Source organism: Telmatherina bonti (genome assembly GCF_933228915.1).
Source record: "Telmatherina bonti genome assembly, chromosome: 1".
NCBI lineage: Eukaryota > Metazoa > Chordata > Actinopteri > Atheriniformes > Telmatherinidae > Telmatherina > Telmatherina bonti.
The window spans coordinates 46672390-46692389 of record NC_136619.1 but is presented as its reverse complement, the minus strand read 5'-3'; the positions used below and the strand labels follow the sequence as shown (position 1 = coordinate 46692389).

General features: G+C 50.1%; 1 protein-coding gene across 3 annotated transcripts in view; it reads left to right on the top strand.

Moving 5' to 3' along the window:
• Nucleotides 1-17761, top strand: part of herc1 (HECT and RLD domain containing E3 ubiquitin protein ligase family member 1) — a 112876-nt gene extending 95115 nt beyond the window's left edge. For all 3 annotated transcript variants that reach the window (XM_079244898.1, XM_079244897.1, XM_079244896.1), the window contains exons 63-80: nt 5746-6045; nt 6112-6177; nt 6253-6378; nt 13483-13621; nt 13714-13895; nt 13971-14126; nt 14200-14322; nt 14396-14498; nt 14728-14897; nt 14966-15104; nt 15176-15345; nt 15529-15698; nt 15863-16028; nt 16103-16179; nt 16265-16517; nt 16630-16782; nt 16876-17181; nt 17254-17761. In XM_079244898.1, the coding sequence (XP_079101024.1) occupies nt 5746-6045; nt 6112-6177; nt 6253-6378; nt 13483-13621; nt 13714-13895; nt 13971-14126; nt 14200-14322; nt 14396-14498; nt 14728-14897; nt 14966-15104; nt 15176-15345; nt 15529-15698; nt 15863-16028; nt 16103-16179; nt 16265-16517; nt 16630-16782; nt 16876-17181; nt 17254-17439 (2985 nt within the window). In that variant the 3' untranslated portion in view covers nt 17440-17761. The remainder of the gene's footprint in view (nt 1-5745; nt 6046-6111; nt 6178-6252; nt 6379-13482; nt 13622-13713; nt 13896-13970; nt 14127-14199; nt 14323-14395; nt 14499-14727; nt 14898-14965; nt 15105-15175; nt 15346-15528; nt 15699-15862; nt 16029-16102; nt 16180-16264; nt 16518-16629; nt 16783-16875; nt 17182-17253) is intronic.
• Nucleotides 17762-20000: the final 2239 nt, after the last annotated feature.

Genomic DNA, 20000 nt, shown 5'->3' with positions numbered 1-20000 from the left:
TTGGACCCAGACTCCCTAGTTCTGGTTTTACTGGTTTATAAACTGGTTTCCAGTGTGATCCAGACTCCCTAGTTCTGGTTTTACTGGTTTATAAACTGGTTTCCAGTTGGATCCAGCCTTTTACTGGTTTATAAACTGGTTTCCAGTTGGACCCAGACTCCCTAGTTGTGGTTTTACTGGTTTATAAACTGGTTTCCAGTTGGATCCAGCCTTTTACTGGTTTATAAACTGGTTTCCAGTTGGACCCAGCCTTTTACTGGTTTATAAACTGGTTTCCAGTTGGACCCAGACTCCCTAGTTCTGGTTTTACTGGTTTATAAACTGGTTTCCAGTTGGATCCAGCCTTTTACTGGTTTATAAACTGGTTTCCAGTTGGACCCAGACTCCCTAGTTCTGGTTTTACTGGCTTATAAACTGGTTTCCAGTTGGATCCAGCCTTTTACTGGTTTATAAACTGGTTTCCAGTTGGACCCAGACTCCCTAGTTGTGGTTTTACTGGTTTATAAACTGGTTTCCAGTTGGATCCAGCCTTTTACTGGTTTATAAACTGGTTTCCAGTTGGACCCAGACTCCCTAGTTCTGGTTTTACTGGCTTATAAACTGGTTTCCAGTTGGATCCAGCCTTTTACTGGTTTATAAACTGGTTTCCAGTTGGACCCAGACTCCCTAGTTGTGGTTTTACTGGTTTATAAACTGGTTTCCAGTTGGATCCAGCCTTTTACTGGTTTATAAACTGGTTTCCAGTTGGACCCAGACTCCCTAGTTCTGGTTTTACTGGTTTATAAACTGGTTTCCAGTTGGATCCAGCCTTTTACTGGTTTATAAACTGGTTTCCAGTTGGACCCAGACTCCCTAGTTCTGGTTTTACTGGTTTATAAACTGGTTTCCAGTTGGACCCAGACTCCCTAGTTCTGGTTTTACTGGCTTATAAACTGGTTTCCAGTTGGATCCAGCCTTTTACTGGTTTATAAACTGGTTTCCAGTTGGACCCAGACTCCCTAGTTGTGGTTTTACTGGTTTATAAACTGGTTTCCAGTTGGATCCAGCCTTTTACTGGTTTATAAACTGGTTTCCAGTTGGACCCAGACTCCCTAGTTCTGGTTTTACTGGTTTATAAACTGGTTTCCAGTTGGATCCAGCCTTTTACTGGTTTATAAACTGGTTTCCAGTTGGACCCAGACTCCCTAGTTCTGGTTTTACTGGTTTATAAACTGGTTTCCAGTTGGACCCAGACTCCCTAGTTGTGGTTTTACTGGTTTATAAACTGGTTTCCAGTTGGATCCAGCCTTTTACTGGTTTATAAACTGGTTTCCAGTTGGACCCAGACTCCCTAGTTCTGGTTTTACTGGTTTATAAACTGGTTTCCAGTTGGATCCAGCCTTTTACTGGTTTATAAACTGGTTTCCAGTTGGACCCAGACTCCCTAGTTCTGGTTTTACTGGTTTATAAACTGGTTTCCAGTTGGACCCAGACTCCCTAGTTCTGGTTTTACTGGTTTATAAACTGGTTTCCAGTTGGATCCAGCCTTTTACTGGTTTATAAACTGGTTTCCAGTTGGACCCAGACTCCCTAGTTCTGGTTTTACTGGTTTATAAACTGGTTTCCAGTTGGATCCAGCCTTTTACTGGTTTATAAACTGGTTTCCAGTTGGACCCAGACTCCCTAGTTCTGGTTTTACTGGTTTATAAACTGGTTTCCAGTTGGACCCAGACTCCCTAGTTCTGGTTTTACTGGTTTATAAACTGGTTTCCAGTTGGATCCAGCCTTTTACTGGTTTATAAACTGGTTTCCAGTTGGACCCAGACTCCCTAGTTGTGGTTTTACTGGTTTATAAACTGGTTTCCAGTTGGATCCAGCCTTTTACTGGTTTATAAACTGGTTTCCAGTTGGACCCAGACTCCCTAGTTGTGGTTTTACTGGTTTATAAACTGGTGTCCAGTTGGATCCAGCCTTTTACTGGTTTATAAACTGGTTTCCAGTTGGACCCAGACTCCCTAGTTGTGGTTTTACTGGTTTATAAACTGGTTTCCAGTTGGATCCAGCCTTTTACTGGTTTATAAACTGGTTTCCAGTTGGACCCAGACTCCCTAGTTCTGGTTTTACTGGTTTATAAACTGGTTTCCAGTTGGACCCAGACTCCCTAGTTCTGGTTTTACTGGTTTATAAACTGGTTTCCAGTGTGATCCAGACTCCCTAGTTCTGGTTTTACTGGTTTATAAACTGGTTTCCAGTTGGATCCAGCCTTTTACTGGTTTATAAACTGGTTTCCAGTTGGACCCAGACTCCCTAGTTCTGGTTTTACTGGTTTATAAACTGGTTTCCAGTTGGATCCAGCCTTTTACTGGTTTATAAACTGGTTTCCAGTTGGACCCAGCCTTTTACTGGTTTATAAACTGGTTTCCAGTTGGACCCAGACTCCCTAGTTCTGGTTTTACTGGTTTATAAACTGGTTTCCAGTTGGATCCAGCCTTTTACTGGTTTATAAACTGGTTTCCAGTTGGACCCAGACTCCCTAGTTCTGGTTTTACTGGTTTATAAACTGGTTTCCAGTTGGATCCAGCCTTTTACTGGTTTATAAACTGGTTTCCAGTTGGATCCAGCCTTTTACTGGTTTATAAACTGGTTTCCAGTTGGACCCAGACTCCCTAGTTCTGGTTTTACTGGCTTATAAACTGGTTTCCAGTTGGATCCAGCCTTATACTGGTTTATAAACTGGTTTCCAGTTGGACCCAGACTCCCTAGTTGTGGTTTTACTGGTTTATAAACTGGTTTCCAGTTGGATCCAGCCTTTTACTGGTTTATAAACTGGTTTCCAGTTGGACCCAGACTCCCTAGTTCTGGTTTTACTGGCTTATAAACTGGTTTCCAGTTGGATCCAGCCTTTTACTGGTTTATAAACTGGTTTCCAGTTGGACCCAGACTCCCTAGTTCTGGTTTTACTGGTTTATAAACTGGTTTCCAGTGTGATCCAGACTCCCTAGTTCTGGTTTTACTGGTTTATAAACTGGTTTCCAGTTGGATCCAGCCTTTTACTGGTTTATAAACTGGTTTCCAGTTGGACCCAGACTCCCTAGTTGTGGTTTTACTGGTTTATAAACTGGTTTCCAGTTGGATCCAGCCTTTTACTGGTTTATAAACTGGTTTCCAGTTGGACCCAGCCTTTTACTGGTTTATAAACTGGTTTCCAGTTGGACCCAGACTCCCTAGTTGTGGTTTTACTGGTTTATAAACTGGTTTCCAGTTGGATCCAGCCTTTTACTGGTTTATAAACTGGTTTCCAGTTGGATCCAGCCTTTTACTGGTTTATAAACTGGTTTCCAGTTGGACCCAGACTCCCTAGTTGTGGTTTTACTGGCTTATAAACTGGTTTCCAGTTGGATCCAGCCTTTTACTGGTTTATAAACTGGTTTCCAGTTGGACCCAGACTCCCTAGTTGTGGTTTTACTGGTTTATAAACTGGTTTCCAGTTGGATCCAGCCTTTTACTGGTTTATAAACTGGTTTCCAGTTGAACCCAGACTCCCTAGTTCTGGTTTTACTGGCTTATAAACTGGTTTCCAGTTGGATCCAGCCTTTTACTGGTTTATAAACTGGTTTCCAGTTGGACCCAGACTCCCTAGTTCTGGTTTTACTGGTTTATAAACTGGTTTCCAGTGTGATCCAGACTCCCTAGTTCTGGTTTTACTGGTTTATAAACTGGTTTCCAGTTGGATCCAGCCTTTTACTGGTTTATAAACTGGTTTCCAGTTGGACCCAGACTCCCTAGTTGTGGTTTTACTGGTTTATAAACTGGTTTCCAGTTGGATCCAGCCTTTTACTGGTTTATAAACTGGTTTCCAGTTGGACCCAGCCTTTTACTGGTTTATAAACTGGTTTCCAGTTGGACCCAGACTCCCTAGTTGTGGTTTTACTGGTTTATAAACTGGTTTCCAGTTGGATCCAGCCTTTTACTGGTTTATAAACTGGTTTCCAGTTGGATCCAGCCTTTTACTGGTTTATAAACTGGTTTCCAGTTGGACCCAGACTCCCTAGTTCTGGTTTTACTGGCTTATAAACTGGTTTCCAGTTGGATCCAGCCTTTTACTGGTTTATAAACTGGTTTCCAGTTGGACCCAGACTCCCTAGTTGTGGTTTTACTGGTTTATAAACTGGTTTCCAGTTGGATACAGCCTTTTACTGGTTTATAAACTGGTTTCCAGTTGGACCCAGACTCCCTAGTTGTGGTTTTACTGGTTTATAAACTGGTTTCCAGTTGGATACAGCCTTTTACTGGTTTATAAACTGGTTTCCAGTTGGACCCAGACTCCCTAGTTCTGGTTTTACTGGTTTATAAACTGGTTTCCAGTTGGATCCAGCCTTTTACTGGTTTATAAACTGGTTTCCAGTTGGATCCAGCCTTTTACTGGTTTATAAACTGGTTTCCAGTTGGACCCAGACTCCCTAGTTCTGGTTTTACTGGCTTATAAACTGGTTTCCAGTTGGATCCAGCCTTTTACTGGTTTATAAACTGGTTTCCAGTTGGACCCAGACTCCCTAGTTGTGGTTTTACTGGTTTATAAACTGGTTTCCAGTTGGATACAGCCTTTTACTGGTTTATAAACTGGTTTCCAGTTGGACCCAGACTCCCTAGTTCTGGTTTTACTGGCTTATAAACTGGTTTCCAGTTGGATCCAGCCTTTTACTGGTTTATAAACTGGTTTCCAGTTGGACCCAGACTCCCTAGTTGTGGTTTTACTGGTTTATAAACTGGTTTCCAGTTGGATCCAGCCTTTTACTGGTTTATAAACTGGTTTCCAGTTGGACCCAGACTCCCTAGTTGTGGTTTTACTGGTTTATAAACTGGTTTCCAGTTGGATCCAGCCTTTTACTGGTTTATAAACTGGTTTCCAGTTGGACCCAGACTCCCTAGTTCTGGTTTTACTGGTTTATAAACTGGTTTCCAGTTGGACCCAGACTCCCTAGTTGTGGTTTTACTGGTTTATAAACTGGTTTCCAGTTGGATCCAGCCTTTTACTGGTTTATAAACTGGTTTCCAGTTGGACCCAGACTCCCTAGTTCTGGTTTTACTGGTTTATAAACTGGTTTCCAGTTGGATCCAGCCTTTTACTGGTTTATAAACTGGTTTCCAGTTGGACCCAGACTCCCTAGTTCTGGTTTTACTGGTTTATAAACTGGTTTCCAGTTGGACCCAGACTCCCTAGTTCTGGTTTTACTGGTTTATAAACTGGTTTCCAGTTGGATCCAGCCTTTTACTGGTTTATAAACTGGTTTCCAGTTGGACCCAGACTCCCTAGTTGTGGTTTTACTGGTTTATAAACTGGTTTCCAGTTGGATCCAGCCTTTTACTGGTTTATAAACTGGTTTCCAGTTGGACCCAGACTCCCTAGTTGTGGTTTTACTGGTTTATAAACTGGTTTCCAGTTGGATCCAGCCTTTTACTGGTTTATAAACTGGTTTCCAGTTGGACCCAGACTCCCTAGTTGTGGTTTTACTGGTTTATAAACTGGTTTCCAGTTGGATCCAGCCTTTTACTGGTTTATAAACTGGTTTCCAGTTGGACCCAGACTCCCTAGTTCTGGTTTTACTGGTTTATAAACTGGTTTCCAGTTGGACCCAGACTCCCTAGTTCTGGTTTTACTGGTTTATAAACTGGTTTCCAGTTGGATCCAGCCTTTTACTGGTTTATAAACTGGTTTCCAGTTGGACCCAGACTCCCTAGTTCTGATGAACCGCCTGTCCCCCCCAGCCCCATGTGGTCTGCGGCGAGCAGCTCGTCCACAGCCCCTACATGCAGTGTCTGGCCTCCCTGGCCGTGGGTCTGCACCTGGACCAGCTCCTGTGCCGGCCCGCTGTGCCACCCCACCTGCGACGCTGCCCGCCGGAGTCCGGCACCGCCGTCTGGAGCGCCAGCGAGTGGGCGTGGCTCGACTGCTTCTCCACGACCGTCAAGGCGGCAGAGGCCCTCGCCCGAGGTGCCACCTTTCCGGACTCGTTCTGCGTCCCGGACCTGGAGCCGGTTCCCAAAGAGGAGATGGCTCTGCTGATGGTGAGACGGTGAAGCCAGCGGTACCTTGGTCCTCGGACCAGTGGCTCAACGTCTGTTTGTTTCCAGGACAACAGCAAGTGGGGGGCGGGGCTGGACGAACAGATCATGTCCTGGGCCACTTCCAGACCTGAGGTAACGTTCCCCGGTACTGGTCCCGAACCAGTCCGTCGGTCCTCTGCTGAGTCCTCATCCTCTACCTGTCTGCAGGACTGGCACCTGGGGGGGAAGTGTGACGTCTTCCTGTGGGGGGCGGGTCGGCACGGCCAGCTCGCCGAGGCGGGTCGCAACATCCTGGTTCCAACAAGCGCCGCGTCCTTCTCCCAGGCTCAGCAGGTACTGGGAGGAGACTGGGAGTATACTGGGTGGAGACTGGGTGGAGACTGGGAGTATACTGGGTGGAGACTGGGAGTATACTGGGTGGAGACTGGGAGTATACTGGGAGGAGACTGGGAGTATACTGGGTGGAGACTGGGAGTATACTGGGTGGAGACTGGGAGTATACTGGGAGGAGACTGGGTGGAGACTGGGAGGAGACTGGAAGGAGACTGGGTGGAGACTGGGAGTATACTGGGTGGAGACTGGAAGGAGACTGGGTGGAGACTGGGAGTATACTGGGTGGATACTGGGAGGAGACTGGGAGTATACTGGGTGGAGACTGGGAGTATACTGGGTGGAGACTGGGAGTATACTGGGAGGAAACTGGGAGTATACTGGGAGGAGACTGGGAGTATACTGGGTGGATACTGGGAGGAGACTGGGAGTATACTGGGTGGAGACTGGGAGTATACTGGGTGGAGACTGGGAGGAGACTGGGTGGAGACTGGAAGGAGACTGGGTGGAGACTGGGAGTATACTGGGAGGAGACTGGGAGTATACTGGGTGGAGACTGGGAGTATACTGGGAGGAAACTGGGAGTATACTGGGAGGAGACTGGGAGTATACTGGGAGGAGACTGGGAGTATACTGGGTGGAGACTGGGAGTATACTGGGAGGAGACTGGGAATATACTGGGAGGAGACTGGGAATATACTGGGAGGAGACTGGGAGGAAACTGGGAGTATACTGGGAGGAAACTGGGAGTATACTGGGTGGAGACTGGGAGGAGACTGGGTGGAGACTGGGAGTATACTGGAAGGAGACTGGGTGGAGACTGGAAGGAGACTGGGTGGAGACTGGGAGTATACTGGGTGGATACTGGGAGGAGACTGGGAGTATACTGGGTGGAGACTGGGAGGAAACTGGGAGTATACTGGGTGGAGACTGGGAGTATACTGGGTGGAGACTGGGAGTATACTGGGAGTATACTGGGAGTATACTGGGAGGAGACTGGGAGGAGACTGGGTGGAGACTGGGAGGAGACTGGGAGGAGACTGGGTGGAGACTGGGTGGAGACTGGGTGGAGACTGGGAGTATACTGGAAGGAGACTGGGTGGAGACTGGGAGTATACTGGAAGGAGACTGGGTGGATACTGGGAGGAGACTGGGAGGAGACTGGGAGTATACTGGGTGGAGACTGGGAGGAGACTGGGTGGAGACTGGGAGTATACTGGGTGGAGACTGGGAGTATACTGGGAGGAGACTGGGAGGAGACTGGGTGGAGACTGGGAGGAGACTGGGAGTATACTGGGTGGAGACTGGGAGTATACTGGAAGGAGACTGGGTGGAGACTGGGAGTATACTGGAAGGAGACTGGGTGGAGACTGGAAGGAGACTGGGTGGAGACTGGGAGTATACTGGGTGGATACTGGGAGGAGACTGGGAGTATACTGGGTGGAGACTGGGAGTATACTGGAAGGAGACTGGGAGTATACTGGAAGGAGACTGGGTGGAGACTGGGAGTATACTGGGTGGATCCTGGGAGTATACTGGGTGGAGACTGGGAGTATACTGGGTGGAGACTGGGTGGAGACTGGAAGGAGACTGGGTGGAGACTGGGAGTATACTGGGTGGATACTGGGAGGAGACTGGGAGTATACTGGGTGGAGACTGGGAGTATACTGGGTGGAGACTGGGAGTATACTGGGAGGAAACTGGGAGTATACTGGGAGGAGACTGGGAGTATACTGGGTGGATACTGGGAGGAGACTGGGAGTATACTGGGTGGAGACTGGGAGTATACTGGGTGGAGACTGGGAGGAGACTGGGTGGAGACTGGAAGGAGACTGGGTGGAGACTGGGAGTATACTGGGAGGAGACTGGGAGTATACTGGGTGGAGACTGGGAGTATACTGGGAGGAGACTGGGAGTATACTGGGTGGAGACTGGGAGTATACTGGGAGGAGACTGGGAATATACTGGGAGGAGACTGGGAATATACTGGGAGGAGACTGGGAGGAAACTGGGAGTATACTGGGAGGAAACTGGGAGTATACTGGGTGGAGACTGGGAGGAGACTGGGTGGAGACTGGGAGTATACTGGAAGGAGACTGGGTGGAGACTGGAAGGAGACTGGGTGGAGACTGGGAGTATACTGGGTGGATACTGGGAGGAGACTGGGAGTATACTGGGTGGAGACTGGGAGGAAACTGGGAGTATACTGGGTGGAGACTGGGAGTATACTGGGTGGAGACTGGGAGTATACTGGGAGGAGACTGGGTGGAGACTGGGAGGAGACTGGGTGGAGACTGGGAGGAGACTGGGAGGAGACTGGGTGGAGACTGGGTGGAGACTGGGTGGAGACTGGGAGTATACTGGGAGTATACTGGAAGGAGACTGGGTGGATACTGGGAGGAGACTGGGAGGAGACTGGGAGTATACTGGGTGGAGACTGGGAGGAGACTGGGTGGAGACTGGGAGTATACTGGGTGGAGACTGGGAGTATACTGGGAGGAGACTGGGAGGAGACTGGGTGGAGACTGGGAGGAGACTGGGAGTATACTGGGTGGAGACTGGGAGTATACTGGAAGGAGACTGGGTGGAGACTGGGAGTATACTGGAAGGAGACTGGGTGGAGACTGGAAGGAGACTGGGTGGAGACTGGGAGTATACTGGGTGGATACTGGGAGGAGACTGGGAGTATACTGGGTGGAGACTGGGAGTATACTGGAAGGAGACTGGGAGTATACTGGAAGGAGACTGGGTGGAGACTGGGAGTATACTGGGTGGATCCTGGGAGTATACTGGGTGGAGACTGGGAGTATACTGGGAGGAAACTGGGAGTATACTGGGAGGAGACTGGGAATATACTGGGAGGAGACTGGGAGGAAACTGGGAGTATACTGGGAGGAAACTGGGAGTATACTGGGAGGAGACTGGGAGTATACTGGAAGGAGACTGGGTGGAGACTGGGAGTGTACTGGGAGTGTACTGGGAGTATACTGGGTGGAGACTGGGAGTATACTGGGAGGAAACTGGGAGGAGACTGGGAATATACTGGGAGGAGACTGGGAGGAAACTGGGAGTATACTGGGAGTATACTGGGAGGAAACTGGAGTATACTGGGAGGAAACTGGGAGTATACTGGGAGGAAACTGGGAGGAGACTGGGAGTATACTGGGAGTGTACTGGGAGGAGACTGGGAGTATACTGGGTGGAGACTGGGAGTATACTGGGAGGAAACTGGGAGGAGACTGGGAATATACTGGGAGGAGACTGGGAGGAAACTGGGAGTATACTGGGAGGAGACTGGGAGGAAACTGGGAGTATACTGGGAGGAGACTGGGAGGAAACTGGGAGTATACTGGGAGGAAACTGGGAGGAGACTGGGAGGAAACTGGGAGTATACTGGGAGGAGACTGGGAATATAGTGGGAGGAGACTGGGAATATACTGGGTGGAGACTGGGTGGAGACTGGGAGTATACTGGGAGGAAACTGGGAGTATACTGGGAGGAGACTGGGAGTATACTGGGAGGAGACTGGGAGTATACTGGGTGGAGACTGGGAGTATACTGGGAGGAGACTGGGAATATACTGGGAGGAGACTGGGAATATACTGGGAGGAGACTGGGAGGAAACTGGGAGTATACTGGGAGGAAACTGGGAGTATACTGGGTGGAGACTGGGAGGAGACTGGGTGGAGACTGGGAGTATACTGGAAGGAGACTGGGTGGAGACTGGAAGGAGACTGGGTGGAGACTGGGAGTATACTGGGTGGATACTGGGAGGAGACTGGGAGTATACTGGGTGGAGACTGGGAGGAAACTGGGAGTATACTGGGTGGAGACTGGGAGTATACTGGGTGGAGACTGGGAGTATACTGGGAGTATACTGGGAGTATACTGGGAGGAGACTGGGTGGAGACTGGGAGGAGACTGGGAGGAGACTGGGTGGAGACTGGGTGGAGACTGGGAGTATACTGGAAGGAGACTGGGTGGAGACTGGGAGTATACTGGAAGGAGACTGGGTGGATACTGGGAGGAGACTGGGAGGAGACTGGGAGTATACTGGGTGGAGACTGGGAGGAGACTGGGTGGAGACTGGGAGTATACTGGGTGGAGACTGGGAGTATACTGGGAGGAGACTGGGAGGAGACTGGGAGGAGACTGGGTGGAGACTGGGAGGAGACTGGGAGTATACTGGAAGGAGACTGGGTGGAGACTGGGAGTATACTGGAAGGAGACTGGGTGGAGACTGGAAGGAGACTGGGTGGAGACTGGGAGTATACTGGGTGGATACTGGGAGGAGACTGGGAGTATACTGGGTGGAGACTGGGAGTATACTGGAAGGAGACTGGGAGTATACTGGAAGGAGACTGGGTGGAGACTGGGAGTATACTGGGTGGATCCTGGGAGTATACTGGGTGGAGACTGGGAGTATACTGGGAGGAAACTGGGAGTATACTGGGAGGAGACTGGGAATATACTGGGAGGAGACTGGGAGGAAACTGGGAGTATACTGGGAGGAAACTGGGAGTATACTGGGAGGAGACTGGGAGTATACTGGAAGGAGACTGGGTGGAGACTGGGAGTGTACTGGGAGTGTACTGGGAGTATACTGGGTGGAGACTGGGAGTATACTGGGAGGAAACTGGGAGGAGACTGGGAATATACTGGGAGGAGACTGGGAGTATACTGGGAGTATACTGGGAGGAAACTGGAGTATACTGGGAGGAAACTGGGAGTATACTGGGAGGAAACTGGGAGGAGACTGGGAGTATACTGGGAGTGTACTGGGAGGAGACTGGGAGTATACTGGGTGGAGACTGGGAGTATACTGGGAGGAAACTGGGAGGAGACTGGGAATATACTGGGAGGAGACTGGGAGGAAACTGGGAGTATACTGGGAGGAGACTGGGAGGAAACTGGGAGTATACTGGGAGGAGACTGGGAGGAAACTGGGAGTATACTGGGAGGAAACTGGGAGGAGACTGGGAGGAAACTGGGAGTATACTGGGAGGAGACTGGGAATATAGTGGGAGGAGACTGGGAATATACTGGGAGGAGACTGGGAGGAGACTGGGAGGAAACTGGGAGAAGACTGGGAGGAGACTGGGAATATACTGGGAGTATACTGGGTGGAGACTGGGAGTATACTGGGTGGAAACTGGGAGTATACTGGGTGGAGACTGGGAGGAGACTGGGAATATACTGGGAGGAGACTGGGAGTATACTGGGAGGAGACTGGGAGGAGACTGGGAATATACTGGGAGGAGACTGGGAGTATACTGGGAGGAAACTGGGTGGAGACTGGGAGGAGACTGGGAGTATACTGGGAGGAGACTGGGAGGAAACTGGGAGGAGACTGGGAGTATACTGGGTGGAGACTGGGAGTATACTGGAAGGAGACTGGGTGGAGACGGAGTGTACTGGGAGGAGACTGGGAGTATACTGGGTGGAGACTGGGAGGAAACTGGGAGTATACTGGGAGGAGACTGGGAATATACTGGGAGGAGACTGGGAGTATACTGGGAGGAGACTGGGAGGAAACTGGGAGTATACTGGGAGTATACTGGGAGGAAACTGGAGTATACTGGGAGGAAACTGGGAGTATACTGGGAGGAAACTGGGAGGAGACTGGGAGTATACTGGGAGGAGACTGGGAGGAAACTGGGAGTATACTGGGAGGAGACTGGGAATATACTGGGAGGAGACTGGGAGTATACTGGGAGGAAACTGGAGTATACTGGGAGGAAACTGGGAGGAGACTGGGAGGAAACTGGGAGGAGACTGGGAGGAGACTGGGAGTATACTGGGAGGAAACTGGAGTATACTGGGAGGAAACTGGGAGTATACTGGGAGGAGACTGGGAGTATACTGGGAGGAAACTGGAGTATACTGGGAGTATACTGGGAGGAAACTGGGAGTATACTGGGAGGAAACTGGGAGTATACTGGGAGGAGACTGGGAGTATACTGGGAGGAGACTGGGAGGAAACTGGGAGTATACTGGGAGTATACTGGGAGTATACTGGGAGGAAACTGGGAGTATACTGGGAGGAGACTGGGAGGAAACTGGGAGTATACTGGGAGGAGACTGGGAATATACTGGGAGGAGACTGGGTGGAGACTGGGAGTATACTGGGAGGAAACTGGGTGGAGACTGGGAGTATACTGGGAGGAAACTGGGTGGAGACTGGGAGTATACTGGGTGGATACTGGGAGGAGACTGGGAGTATACTGGGAGGAAACTGGGAGTATACTGGGAGTATACTGGGTGGAGACTGGGAGTATACTGGAAGGAGACTGGGTGGAGACTGGGAGTGTACTGGGAGGAGACTGGGAGTATACTGGGAGGAAACTGGGAGGAGACTGGGAATATACTGGGAGGAGACTGGGAGGAAACTGGGAGTATACTGGGAGGAGACTGGGAGGATACTGGGAGGAGACTGGGAGTATACTGGGAGGAAACTGGAGTATACTGGGAGGAAACTGGGAGTATACTGGGAGTATACTGGGAGGAAACTGGGAGTATACTGGGAGGAGACTGGGTGGAGACTGGGTGGAGACTGGGTGGATCCTGGGAGTATACTGGGTGGAGACTGGGAGTATACTGGGAGGAAACTGGGAGTATACTGGGAGGAGACTGGGAGGAAACTGGGAGTATACTGGGAGGAGACTGGGAGGAGACTGGGAGTATACTGGGAGGAAACTGGGAGGAGACTGGGAGTATACTGGGAGGAGACTGGGAGGAGACTGGGAGTATACTGGGAGGAGACTGGGAGTATACTGGGAGGAAACTGGGAGTATACTGGGAGGAGACTGGGAGTATACTGGGAGGAGACTGGGAGTATACTGGGAGTATACTGGGAGGAAACTGGAGTATACTGGGAGGAAACTGGGAGTATACTGGGAGGAGACTGGGAGGAAACTGGGAGTATACTGGGAGGAAACTGGGAGTATACTGGGAGGAGACTGGGAGTATACTGGGAGGAAACTGGAGTATACTGGGAGTATACTGGGAGGAGACTGGGAGTATACTGGGAGGAGACTGGGAGGAGACTCAGACCAGGGGAACCCGACCGGTCTGGCGGGTCTTCATGGTGTTCTCTGGTCTCTGCAGGTGGTCTGTGGTCAGAACTGCACCTTTGTGATCCAGCCCAACGGGACGGTTCTGGCGTGCGGCGAGGGAAGCTACGGACGTCTGGGTCAGGGGAACTCGGACGACCTTCATGTTCTCACCATCATCTCTGCTCTTCAAGGCAACTCTTCCTCCCCTGATGATGATGATGATGGTGGTTTTGGGGCGTCCCTGGATCCGGTCCTGGGTTTTAACATGGAGGTCTCTGTCCAGGTTTCGTGGTGACCCAGCTGGTGACATCGTGCGGCAGCGACGGTCACTCCATGGCTCTGACGGAGAGCGGCGAGGTGTTCAGCTGGGGCGATGGCGACTACGGGAAGCTGGGTCACGGCAACAGCGACCGGCAGCGGCGCCCGCGGCAGATCGAGGCTCTGCAGGGGGAGGAGGTGGTCCAGGTCCGTCCCAAACCGGACCGTCATGGTGGGGTCAGGTGATCCACGTCTTGACGTGTCTCTGCTCTCTGCCGCCAGATGTCCTGCGGATTCAAACACTCGGCGGTCGTCACCGCCGACGGGAAGCTGTTCACCTTCGGGAACGGTGATTACGGGCGACTGGGGCTGGGAAACACCTCCAACAAGAAGCTGCCGGAGAAGGTGGCGGCTCTGGAGGGGTACCACGTGGGCCAGGTGTGTTTCTGAGCCGGAGTCCGGCGGGACGCGTGGCGTTCAGCGCTGATGGCGCCGTCTGCTTCCTCCTCAGGTCGCCTGCGGTCTGAACCACACTCTGGTCGTCTCCGCCGACGGCATGATGGTCTGGGCCTTCGGAGACGGGGACTACGGAAAACTGGGACTCGGCAATTCCACGGCCAAGTCCTCCCCTCAGGTAGCGGCGCCGTCACCGGGCTGGGGGGGCAGGTGGGGGGCCGGTTGCCATAACAATGTGTTTGATCCCTCAGAAGGTGGACGTCCTGTGTGGCGTCGGCATCAAGAAGGTGGCCTGTGGAACGCAGTTCTCCGTGGCGTTGACCAAAGACGGGAAAGTCTTCACGTTCGGACAAGGTACGCCCCCCTGGCCCTGATCCCGGTCCTCGGGCCCTGATCCCGGTCCTCGGGCCCTGATCCCGGTCCTCGGGCCCTGGGCCCGGATCCCGGTCCTCGGGCCCGGATCCCAGTCCTCGGGCCCTGATCCCGGTCCTCGGGCCCTGATCCCGGTCCTCGGGCCCGGATCAGACCAACAGGACCCTGCAGAACCTCTCAGGACATCCCGTTTCTTCTCTTCCCGGTGAAGACCGCCTGATCGGCCTGCCGGAGGGCCGGGCCCGGAACCACAACCGGCCCCAGCAGGTCCCGGCTCTGGCGGGGGTCGTGGTCCAGGACGTTGCCGTGGGAGCCGAGCACAGCGTGGTTCTGTCGTCCACCGGAGACGTCTACGCCTGGGGGAGCAACTCGGAGGGACAGGTGAGGAACACCAAGTCCATGTGGACTCCCGACCCAAACAGAACTCTAACAGCCGGTCCGTTCGGCAGCTCGGTCTGGGTCACACCAACCACGTCAGGGAGCCCACGCTGGTGTCGGCGCTGCAGGGGAAGAACGTCCACCAGATCTCCGCCGGACGCTGTCACAGCGCCGCCTGGACGGCGCCGTGCGTGCCGCCCCGAGCGCCAGGTGGGTGTCTCCTGGTCCCGGACCGCAAGGTTCTGTTGCTTCGGCTGGACCTCATCCGGTCTCCTCCTCAGGCTCGTCGGTCCCGCTCCAGCTGGGTCTGCCTGTGGCGGTTCCGCCTCAGTACGGCGGGCTGAAGGAGGTCACCATGGAGGCGGTGAGGGCCCGCCTGCGCCTCCTCTACCACTTCTCCGACCTCATGTACTCCTCCTGGAGGCTGCTGAACCTCAGTCCAAACAACCAGGTAGGACCAGAACCGCCAGTCCAGACTCCTCTGTTAGAAACCGTTCCGACGACGAGGAGCTCCGCCTTCGGCGCGGATCAGAAACAGGAAGTGGCGTTGCTGAGGTCACGTGGCGGCGAGCTGCGATTGGCCAGAAAACGGTTGGTGATGAAGCGGTGACGCTGAATGTGGCTTCTTCTGCAGAGCGGCACCTCCCACTACAACGCCGGGACCTGGGGCCTGGTCCAGGGCCAGCTGCGCCCCCTGCTGGCCCCCCGGGTCTACATGCTGCCCATGGTGCGCTCCATCGGGAAGACCATGGTCCAGGGGAAGAACTACGGTCCGCAGATCACCGTCAAACGCATCTCCACACGGTGAGCTCCGCCGCGCTGCCGGACCCGGTGTAGAACGGGTCAGGACCGCTCTGACCCGGGTCAGAGCGGTCCTGACCCGGGTCTGAGTAGTCGTGACCCGGGTCAGGACTACTCCGACCCGGATCAGAGCGGCCCGGTTCCGTCTGAGCGTCTGTGTCCCCCAGCGGCAGGAAGTGTAAGCCCATCTTGGTCCAGATCGCGCGGCAGGTGGTGAAGCTGAACGCCTCGGACCTCCGCCTGCCGTCCCGGGCCTGGAAGGTCAAACTGGTGGGGGAGGGGGCGGACGACGCGGGAGGGGTCTTCGACGACACCATCACAGAGATGTGTCAGGTATGTCCGGTTCTGGTTCTGGTCGGTCCCGAACCGGGTTTTTCCCGCAGGCCTGATGAAGTGGTGTTTTCCAGGAGTTGGAGACGGGGGTGGTGGACCTGCTCATCCCGTCCCCCAACGCCACCGCGGAGGTGGGCTACAACCGAGACAGGTCAGAGCTTCAGACGCTCCAGCATCGGGTTCTGGATCGTCCCACTGGCTTTAAACGCATCGCGTTTCTCTCCTCCGTCCTCCAGATTCCTCCTGAACCCGTCCGCCTGCCTGGACGAGCACATGCTGCAGTTTAAGTTCCTGGGCATCCTGATGGGCGTGGCCATCCGCACCAAGAAGCCGCTGGACCTCCACCTGGCGCCGCTGGTGTGGAAGCAGCTGTGCTGCATCCCGCTGCTGCTGGAGGACCTGGAGGAGGTGGACCTCCTCTACGTCCAGACGCTCAAAAGCATTCTTCACATTGAAGACAGCGGCATCACCGAGGATAATTTCCATGAGGTGGGATGCTGCGCGTGCACGTGTGTGTGCACGAGCGTGCATGCTTCCTGGTCTCCAGGGGTTTCGCGACCAGAATGTCCACTTTACTGTCCGTCGGTGTTTTGCCTTCCAGATGATTCCTCTGGATTCTTTCGTCGGGCAGAGTGCCGATGGGAAGATGGTTCCCATCATCCCGGGAGGAAACAGCATCCCGCTGACCTTCTCCAACAGGAAGGAGTACGTGGAGCGCGCCATCGAGTACAGGCTGCATGAGATCGACCGACAGGTGAGGCCTTCAGGGAACTGAAGGAAAGTCTGTAAATCAGGCCGCTGGATGTTCCCACGCTGCCAGACTGTGAAGTAAGCGGTGTTGCATCAGGTGGCGGCGGTGCGCGAGGGCATGTCCTGGATCGTCCCGGTGCCGCTGCTGTCGCTCCTGACGGCCAAACAGCTGGAGCAGATGGTCTGCGGGATGCCAGAGATCTGCTGCGACGTCCTGAAGAAGGTGGTTCGATACCGCGAGGTGGACGAGCAGCACGCCCTGGTCCAGTGGTTCTGGCAGACCCTTGAGGAGTTCTCCAACGAGGAGCGCGTCCTCTTCATGCGCTTCGTCTCCGGGCGCTCCCGGCTGCCCGCCAACACGGCCGACATCTCGCAGCGGTTCCAGATCATGAAGGTGGACCGGGTGAGTGAGCGGCGGCGGTCTGCACGCGCTCAGTAAGCCTGGCTTCTAACGAGCTTGTGTGTTTGTGTCCAGCCGTACGACAGCCTGCCCACCTCCCAGACCTGCTTCTTCCAGTTGCGGCTGCCGCCGTACTCCAGCCAGGCCGTCATGGCCGAGCGACTGCGCTACGCCATCAACAACTGCCGCTCCATCGACATGGACAACTACATGCTGTCGCGCAACGTGGACAACGCCGAGGGCTCCGACACAGACTACTGAGGACAGATTCCCAGCGTCCTGGACCGGCACCAAGCTTCAACTCTGCTTTAGTTTTTATCGACGTGAAAATCCAGAAAGTGCATTTAGTTTGTTTTTTTAACTCCATATCCCGTTTCCAGGGTTTCTGCATGGAGCCGCCTTCCGTCAGAGATGTGTACAGATTATTTCGGAAGGAGGACAAGACTGTACATCGTGTAAATGCTTCATGAGGAAAATGTTTGGCATTATTTCCATATTTATTGTTTCCATGGCAACTTTCCCAAAGCATCAACAAAAACACAATAAATGCTGCAGAACTGATCTGAAGTCAGTTCAGAAACAATGTGATCGGTCTGGTTTAGTCTGTCTTCATATATATATATATATATATATATACAGCTACACCCTCAACCATACATGCATGCATCCAAAAACATATATATATATATATATATATACACAAACATACATAGATTTTACATACATATACATATAAACATACACACATATACATATGTATATTTTACATAAATAGATGTATATCTACATACATATATTTGATATACATACATATACATACATACGTACAAATATATATACATGCCTACATACATATATATATGTATATATGTCTATATATGTATACATGCATACATACATACACACATATATACATACATACGTACGTATATTTCAAATATATATATATATATCTACATAAATAACTAACATACATACACATATATTTATATGAACATACAAATATATACATACATACAAACATATATGTATAGATGCATACTTATACACATACAACTATATATATATATATATTTATACATATATATTTATATAAATATATATATATATAAATAAATAAATATAAATATATATATAAATATATATACATCTATACATATATGTTTGTATGTATGTATATACATATATATAATATATATGTATATTTATATACATATATATGTATATAAATATATATATATATATAAATATATATATATATGTATAAATATATATATATATATATATAAATATATATACATCTATACATATATGTTTGTATGTATGTATATACATATATATAATATATATGTATATTTATATACATATATATGTATATAAATATATATATATATATATAAATATATATATATATATATATAAATATATATATATATATATATATATAAATATATATATAAATAGATATAAATAGATATATAAATATATATATATATATATATATATATACATGCATACATATACATACATATATACATACATATATACATACATACATACGTATAAATATATATATATATATATATATATATATCTACATACATAAATTTGACATACATATATATTTATATAAACATACATACAAATATATACATACATACAAACATATGTATATATACATACATACATAAATGTATATATATATATATATATATATAGATGCATACTTATACATACAACTACATACATACGTATATTTTATTTATATATATAGATATATATATAGATAATATATATATATATATATAGATATGTATATAGATAATATATATATAGATATGTATATAGATAATATATATATATATATATATATATATATATATATATATATATATATATATATATATATATATATATGTACGTGGATGTATACATACATATACATACACATGCATACATACATACATGTACGTATACATATATTGTCGTGGAATTTATCCGATCAGAAATAAATCTATAAATCAACTGTTTTCTGTTCAATTTATTGACCATGTACAGATGTTGCAGGCGAGAGGTCTGGAGAGCTCTGCCCCTGCTCCGAGTGCTACAGTGTTCTTTAAGCAGACACAAACAACCCTTGCCTGGCAGCACTAGTCAAAACAACTGCTAGCCTGGAGATAACAACAGTCAAAGCTGAAACAGGCCTTGAACAGAACACTTAGTTTTATGCATGAATCTACCAAAGCAAGCTTACTGAACTACTCTAACTATGCAGAATATATATCTTAATATAACTTAATAAATGAGTCCATCCATCCATCCATCTTCTGCCGCTTATCCGGGGTCGGGTCGCGGGGGCAGCAGCCTAAGCAGGGAAGCCCAGACTTCCCTCTTCCCAGCCACATTTGCCAACTCTGCGGGGGGGATCCCGAGGCGTTTCCAGGCCAGCCGAGAGATATAATCCCTCCAGCGTGTCCTGGGTCTTCCCCGGGGTCTCCTCCCAGAGGGACGTGCCTGGAACACCTCACCAGGGAGGTCCAGGAGGCATCCTGACCAGATGCCCGAGCCACCTCAACTGGTTCCTCTCGATGCGGAGGAGCAGCGGCTCTACTCTGATCTCCTCCCGGATGACCGAGCTCCTCACCCTATCTCTAAGGGAGAGCCCGGCCACCCTGCGGAGGAAACTCATTTCAGCCGCCTGTATACGAGATCTCGTTCTTTCGGTCACGACCCCACAGCTCATGACCATAGGTGAGGGTAGGAACGTAGATCGACTGGTAAATCGAGAGCTTCGCCTTCTGGCTCAGCTCCTTCTTCACCAC